The following is an 8,944-nucleotide window of genomic DNA, read 5'->3' on the forward strand; positions in this document are numbered from 1 at the left end:
TCACTGTGTGAACACATATTGACTGTTGATGTAGTGTCTACTCAGACAGTAATAATCTCCTGTATCTTCAGTCTGGACTCCACTGATGGTCAGAGAAAAGTCTTTTCCATAGTAAGATCCACTGCCACTGAATCTAGATGGAGTTCCTGACTGGAGGCTGTTTATGTAATATATAAGGAGTTTAGGAGCTTCTCCAGGTTTCTGCTGATACCAGGCTAAGTCATTAGAGGTTAGTGCTACATCCATACTACACTCTATTGTAGCTGTTTGACTGAGCTGGACAGTTTTAACTTTAGGCTGAGTCACAGTGATTCCTCTGGATTCTGAAAAAAAAAAATTAAAAATAAAGCCAATGAATGTGTAAATCTCATTTATAGCCCAATACTGGTATATTCAAATGCTATAAGACAACAACAGCATAATATTATTGTCAAAAATTGTCATTCCACCTTGAATAAAACCTGCAACGGTCCAGATGAGAATGATGATGTTGTTCATTGTTGTTGTTTTGTCTTGTGTGATGATGAAGATTGTGTTCTGTTCTGCTGTCAGTCATGAAGTGTTAAACTCACAGCACTATAAACACTCTCATGCAAAGTGTCTCTCTATGGAAATGCTCTTCACACACAAAACAGGCAGCTGTCAGTCTCAGACCTCTCTAAACCAACAGACCAGTGCAAGATTGCCATTAAGTGTAGCAATAGGCTCGATGTGCTGCGGTGATATGCGAATTCCTTGTTGCATAGCTTGCACACAACCATGCTCTTATCGACGCTTCCATCCATTCGTTTTTTATAACAAAATTTCCCATCCACAGGGCCAGCCAAAGCGGTCCCATCAGCTTTTTTGTCCATGTTCACTGTGGTTTGTTTTGCTGTGTCCCAATTCGCCTACTTATACTATGCCCTATGAGTATGTACTCTTTTTGTGAAGAAAAGTACATACTTTTGAGTATGTAGCAGAATAGTAGGCAAGCTTTGGGACATACTACTTCGTCATAACTGCTTCTTTAAGGGACGCTCTGTTGCTTAGTTACCTGAATCCTGTCACTGTTTAAACTGCCCTGTCAATCATCACAGTTAACATCATCTACATTTCGTTTAATTTAATTTCCTACCGTATTAGAGAGAAATTAAGAGGCACGTTCTTTAACGAGTCTTTCATGCCGATAACTCTGCTCTTGTGTTTGCTTAATTATGCATTTAAACATTAATGACCAAACCTATCATTATAAATGTTGCTGCACATGGAATATAACGCGGATAACATTTAAAAAATATTTTTTATCAGGTTACACACTGATTATTTATCACTCAAACCCCTTTCTCTACCTGTCCGTTGGTCGCGCATATCCTCCATGTTTGTAGTTTTTTAACACTTTTTATGCGTGTTTGTAGTTCTAATCGAATCCTCGTTCACGGCGCAGTGTGTTGTGGGCAATAATAGCCGTTAGAGTGTGCATTGATCGTTAAGTAGTAGACCATCTGGGAATCTTTGGAATACTTTTTTAAACATACTACGATTTGGGACATATACTATGGACGGACGCAGCTTGTCTGAACGCTAGTTGGTGCTCCAGTATAATCGGTCCGCCGAATCTCATCCAGTGAGAAACGTTCCGCGGTGCAAAACTAAGTGCGATTAAAATGCGTAAAAAAATTTCAACGCGCTATTTTTGTGTAATTAATTAATCTAAATTAACGCCTTAAAGTCCCGGCCCTAATTATTATTATTATTATTATTATTATTATTATTATTATTATATTTTTTTTTACAACAGTTCTTTCCGGTCCTCGAATCTAAGAGTGCGATATAAGAGTCCAACAGAACTTCAACAGCCGTTTCACCATTTGTAATTGTATCACTCGGTTTGCAGTACTTTTCACATCGAGAGTCATGGCGGACACCCAAACCCACTATAATTGTAAAAAAATATTTAAGAGGTTTTCAGAGAATGTACTTGTTAGTTCAAATAAGCAGTTTGTTAATAAAGATAGGGCTGGCTCTGATGTCAATAGGGGTTAAACATAAGTTATACTTTGTTTTGGGCAAATCTAACAGGCAGTCTTTAGTCTCATTTGTTCCAGAACAAATTGTTTTGGCAAAATCTTATCATGTTTATATAAATTCAATGCTGTATATCAGAACGTTGCCTGAGTACATTCAACTGAATTGCCTAGCAACTTTTTGATGGCTGTTGTTGTTTATTAAATATTATTATTCAATAAATAAGTATTAAATACCACTATTATTATGTAAATAATAGCGGTATTAAATTATGTATATTATATAAAAAATAGTAGTATTTAATAGTGTTTAGTAATGAGAAGTGGTGCATGTGTTTGCGATTGATTGTTCCACCGATTGTTTTTACAAATCAGCAATAAAGACTTTTACATTAAAAAAAATTATGCTGTCAGAAACGGAAGTTGTTTTTAGTTTCAACATCAGCTTAACGCAGCTAACAAATGCACTGAGCAGCGCTGTCATCAGAAATCAGATGACAAAGATGACTCTTTCCTCAGCAGACATTCAAACTAATGTTTTATAGTGAAAATGGGATTGATCTGAAGAATGAATGCTGTATCAGATGCAGGTGATCACACTCGCCCAGTCCATCTCTCTCTCATAATACTGTACTACACACAACACGGTAAGCCTTTAATGCAGTAATACAACAAGCTTTCAATGAAGCAACTCAACATTTCTTCGCTACTTGTTCTAAAGTGACGTTTTAGAATTATGTCGTGTTCCAGGAAACCCGTTACCTGTGTTTTTCCAACCTTTTACGCATGAAAGTGCACTGGAGCGGCAGTCAAACCCGTGACTTCCCACCCCTGAACTCGTACTAGATCGATGTACTCCCAGTTTGCAGCTTTGACGTAACATAGCCCACGAAACAACAAAGTCAGCCCTTACGGGTGCTGTGTTTATGCAAGTAATACACGGTGGTAAAATAGAGCTTAGGACAATATAACATTGCACTCAAATTAATAAAAATATAAAAATAATAAATGTGCCCAAGCAGTTTGGCATGACTTACATGGAACACTACAAAGTAGTGAGTTGTGGCTTAAAGTCGTGATTTACCAGCTCAAAAACCTGCCCGGAAAGCAGCAAAGGTAACAGAGGCCTGGGCTCAGCTGTTAAGATGTCAAACTTAAATTTTAATCAGTGGTGGAAGAAAGTAGTTCTGCACAAAAGAGGGCTTTTAAAGACATATGGGTCCATATCAGCACACTGTGATTACACTGCGGCATTCAGTCTGTGAATCACATCCGAATCACAGCCGTGCTGATATACAGCAATATCTCATGTCTACTCACTCATTTTTTTTTTTTACCTACTAATCTTATAGCATTATTAATAGAATTCTTATTGCACTGCTCTTAACAGTCTGTGTAATTATCCCCACATTATTAGACAGTAGTAAGCATTTTATAAATGCAGCTATAAATGCCTTTTTCTTGATTTTTAAACATATCTAGAATGTGTTTAATAACTGTATTTTCATACTTTGTTAATGATCATATCATATCTGAATTAAGTGTTACATTATTTACAAATCAGTTATTTAGTTGTATTTGGTGTGTCAAAAGATCATTTAGAAAGTGTAAATAAATCATTAATTAACTATTTAAATGTACATTTATACATATTATTTAAAAATATAGTAATAGTGTGTATATAAATGCCTTCTTAACACATATTCCTACTATAATTCATGATTAATCAGGTATTTTAGTAGTTGTCAGTTAACTGTTTTTGTGAGCTCATCTAAAGTGTAGACTATTTATACCTTGCAAAGCTTTTACAAAGGACATTTAAAGGCTCAGTTATCACATAAAGAAAAGGAAACAACACAGAGCAATACAGAACACACACAAATATACATATAAAATAAAACAGTACAACTGTACACTTTATAAAATGTTGTTACTTTTTGTTTAGAAGATAGCTGAGCCTTTAAATCTGCTTTGTAAAAGTTTTAGAAAGGGCATAAATAGTCTTCACTTTAGATGAGCTCACAAAAATAGTTAACTGACAACTACTAGATGTTTTATACCCACCTGAAATAATCATGAATTACAGTAAGAACATGTGTTAATAAAGCATTTATTAGCACATTGAGTAACTATTGTATGTCTTAATAATATGTAGAAATGTGCATTTAAAGTGTATTAATCATTTAGTTACACTTTCCAAATTATCTTACAAAACTCATACATAACTGTTAATAATATAATACTTAATTTAGAAATGATTCATTGATCATTAATACATTTATGTAAATACTATTAAAACGATTACACATATGCTTATAAATCAGGAACAAAACATTTATAGCTGCATTTATAAACTGCTTACTACTGTCAATTATTGTGGGGATAATGCTTTATAAATGATGAAGTGACTATTTACTAATGCTTAACTAATGGTTCATAGTGTGTATATTATAAAGTGTTACCGAACATTCAATTCACAGGCAACAGCTCTGATGGACATTCTTGCATTCAACATGGCAATTGCACGCTCCCTTAAAATTTGCAACATCTGTGGCATTGTGCTGTGTGATAAAACTGCACATTTAAGAGTGGCCTTTTATTGTTGCCAGCCTAAGGCACACCTGTGCAATAATCATGCTCTCTAATCAGCATCTTGATATGCCTTAGATCTTTGAGTTCAGCTCATGAAAAATGGGGGCAAAAACAAAAGTGTTGGATTTATAATTTTGGTCAGTGTAATACAGTGATGTATGTTTATTTACAGAAGTATATCATAACTGTGTTACACTTTCTTTTTCACTTACATCCACTAACTAATGTTGTGTTATTAAATGAGAATCACACTCATCAGCAGCTGCAGTATCTCTCAGCTGTCTCAGTGCAGTCACTGTGACTCTGACTGATGGAGGTTTTTGTACGACTCTTTATCACTGTGTGAACACTGGAACATTGTGGTAACTCTGACAGTAATAATCTCCTGTATCTTCAGTCTGGACTCCACTGATGGTCAGAGTGAAATCACTGTTAGATCCACTGCCACTAAATCTAGATGGAGTTCCAGAGTAACGGGTTGTTACATAATATATGAGGAGTTTAGGAGCTTCTCCATGTTTCTGTAAGTACCAGTGTAAGTAATTACCACCATACACTGAACTGCTGATTTTACAGTTTATTCTGACTTCTTGTCCTTGAGCTGCTGTTATTAATGGACTCTGAGTTACAGTGTACTGTCCTCTACACTCTGAATAAAATAAAATAAAAAGGAACAAGAATTAAAATGATGTATATTTCACATTTGAAAACAAATACTGTAATTGTTGTCATGAAAGTTTTACTACTAACCTTGAGCAAACAGTGTGAGTGTCCAGATGAGGATGATGATGTTGTTCATTGTTGTTGTTTTGTCTTGTGTGATGATGAAGATTGTGTTCTGTTCTGCTGTCAGTCATGAAGTGTTAAACTCACAGCACTATAAACACTCTCATGCAAAGTGTCTCTCTATGTAAATGCTCTTCACACACAGAACAGGCAGCTGTCAGTCTCAGATTTATTCTTACATGAATATTCATGTTCTACAAAACATTACAAGGTTCAATAGTAATAATATAAATATAAACTATAGAAAACAGACAGACAATATTGAGTGTTTGTTGTTGCTTGTATTTATATGTATTTTATTCACATATTTTATTTTCTCCTCATAATTTATCATACTGTATACTGTATTCATACTGTTTTCTGTGTTAATAAATAATAACTCCATAAATGGCATCAACTGTCCTACAGTAAGCGTAAAGAGATTTTCATAAAGATTAGCAGCACTGATATGAGAGATGAACAGGAGTTTCCCTTCAGACCGAAGCCGGAGCTGAAGGTGTTCAGGAGCATCAGGTCTCAGGACAGCAGTGCTGGAGTCCTGCAGAAGGACGGTCTGAACATCTGGAGCAGCAGCCTGACTCTCTCATGAGGCTCTCAGTAAACTGTGAGGAGAAGTGAGGAGAGATCAGTGTTTAGAGTAGATCCACTCACTCCCTTCTCTGGATTCTCACTGATGTCTATAATGCAGCACATGAGACTCTATTCATTCTCCACTCTGAGCTTTACTCTCTTCTGACATCTACACTGTTTTTCAAAAACTACATCAGATATGACTGCATGAATGCTTTTACACAGCTGATATGCTTAAAAACGAGTATTTAAAGAAGCTGTATCTTCATGTCTTGATTGTTCTTCTAAGTATTTTACACCTATTATACACCTGATGTTAATGAGCAGAATCATAGATTTAGAATAGTTTTTTTTTTTTTTTTTTTCGCGTTGGTTATAACAGCCCAGTGATTCTAAAGTATTCGGTAACTAAAAGGGTTTTATATCAGCCAAGCTAAAATTTACTTTAAAAATGTAAGGGTCAAGAGCCCAACTATATGGTGACATAAAAATTGTGATTTTTGTCTTTGGTGATTCTGCTCATTAACATCAGGTCTTCAATAATGATCAACCATCACTCAATTAATTACTTAATTACCTCAATAACTTAAACTCTGCTTCAGTGTTAATTTAACACAGTTTGTAACACTTTCACACTCTTGAGTGTGGTCTCACATGTACTCCCAGGAGAGTTAAAATATTATTATACCTATTGTAAAAATGCTTAATATTATATTAATTGTATGTTTTATTATTAATATTGAAATCTGAAGTTTCTTTAAACTATAGTACAACAAGTCATATTGCATCCTCCTATCAGCAGCTGCAGTATCTCTCAGCTGTATCAGTGCAGTCACTGTGACTCTGACTGACGGAGGTTTTTGTACGACTCTTTATCACTGTGTGAACACATGTTTACTGTTTGGGTAGTGGAAACTCAGACAGTAATAATCTCCTGTATCTTCAGTCTGGACTCCACTGATGGTCAGAGTGAAATCTTTTCCACCGCTAGATCCACTGCCACTGAATCTAGATGGAGTTCCTGACTGGAGGCTGTTTATGTAATAAATGAGGAGTTTAGGAGTTTCTCCAGGTTTCTGCTGATACCAGGATAAGTAGTTACTATATAGTCCTACATCCAAACTACACTCTATTGTAGCTGTTTGACTGAGCTGGACAGTTTTAACTTTAGGCTGAGTCACAGTGTATCCTCTGGATTCTGAAAAAAAAAAATAAAGCCAATGAATGTGTAAATCTCATTTATAGCACAATACTGGTATATTCAAATGCTATAAGACAACAACAGCATAATAATTTTGTCAAAAATTGTCATTCCACCTTGAATAAAAGCTGCAATGGTCCAGATGAGGATGATGATGTTGTTCATTGTTGTTGTTTTGTCTTGTGTGATGATGAAGAGTCTGTTCTGTTCTGCTGTCAGTCATGAAGTGTTAAACTCACAGCACTATAAACACTCTCAGAGCACTGACGCATGTGCTGACAATGCAAACAAGTGGGCAGGATTTACAACAGCTTGAGCTGCTAAAAAAATCATAGAGTAGAATTATAGAATATATCACTTTATATTGACTAATACAACTGTTTAGTAACAATTGTTGAACCATTTTGCAATAAATCAATTTTTGTTTATATTTGACTGACTGATATGACAGTGTTCTTGTTTTTCATACTGATGTGTATAATCATGAATGAAGCATCACACAAAAGCTGTTGTAGAAATATCCTCCTCACACACATGTATCACCAATGATGTATTTATTCTGTAAGCAGCAGTGTGTAATGTGTTGCTGTAACAAAGGAGGATGAAAAAAGAGTTAAATTCAGCTAACAAACAGTCTTAAATAATACATCCAGAACTCACAACAAAAATTCAAGCACAATACTTATTATCATGGCTATTATTAACATACTGGCTGTTTATTAGTACTTATAAAGCACTTATTCTACATGATTATATTCTACATCCCTAATCCGACCCAATACATAAATTTAACAATGACCTTAGTATCTATTAATAAGCAGGGAATTGGAAGTTTGTAAATAGCTAGAATTAGACCTTAAAATAAAGTGTGACCAAATAATTGTATCTTGTGTCGTGGGTGTGTTTGAATTTGTGTGAGAAAAAGGTGAGAGTGAGGAAAGATTACAACACATTAAGATCACACATGTACATGTAGTACACATATGATGAATTATGGACTGAAGCAAAAATCAATCAGTAATTAAACAAACCATAAAAATAGCATTACAGTGTTTAGAATTTAACAGAAAGGTTAATGTATGTTATGCTTGTTCAATTGCAAGATTTTATTATTATTATTATTATTTTTCACATCACCATCAGGACTCATATCCAGCTCATTTAAGTCTGAACAATGTGCATCTGAGGATTTCACATTTTTTTTCTCTGAAGCTGCAGGTTTTTCTGTGAATTTTGATGATGAATAAAGATGAAGAACAGGAGCATCATTATGAGAATCTCCACCACATCATCGATGATAAAAGAAGTCAAAGGTCACCTGAGGACATAGCTAATCGAATATGTTTCTTTCAAGTGTGTTAAATCAGCACACAAGACAAAGAATGAGAAATATCGATCAAAACATCATGGACGTTTCTGTTTAATTTTGAAAGGAATTTGTGTGAAAGAGTTTTCTTACTTTTTGAAAAAAGCACCCAAACTAAATGACTGAGTGTTGTCAACAGCTGAGGTGTTTCTTCTATCAGTGTGTTGAAGTGTTGTCACGTGTGAGAAATCGGAGATCTGGGTCCAAACGCGGGTAAGTATTTTTATTAACAAAAGAGAAAATAACAGAACAAAGGCCAACACGGCACACACGACTAAACTAAAAACACAAAGCAAACAGAACAGAAAACACGGTCTTGAGCCAGGGTAAAACACAGAAACAAGATTACAAGACAATGCAGCCAGAATGATGAGTGATAATGACAATAAGACAGGTGTAAACAATCAGGGAAGTGCAGTGCAA

General features: G+C 35.1%; 1 gene segment (V, D, J or C); it reads right to left on the reverse strand.

Annotated features, from left to right (window-relative positions):
* On the reverse strand, nucleotides 1-5,397 carry LOC141301463 (Ig kappa chain V region 3547-like). The segment is given in 2 exon segments: nucleotides 1-323; nucleotides 5,349-5,397. Coding segments are annotated over 2 exon segments (372 nt in total).
* Between the last annotated feature and the right edge of the window lie 3,547 nt (nucleotides 5,398-8,944).

This window comes from Garra rufa, chromosome 25 (assembly GCF_049309525.1).
Source record: "Garra rufa chromosome 25, GarRuf1.0, whole genome shotgun sequence".
Classification (NCBI taxonomy): domain Eukaryota; kingdom Metazoa; phylum Chordata; class Actinopteri; order Cypriniformes; family Cyprinidae; genus Garra; species Garra rufa.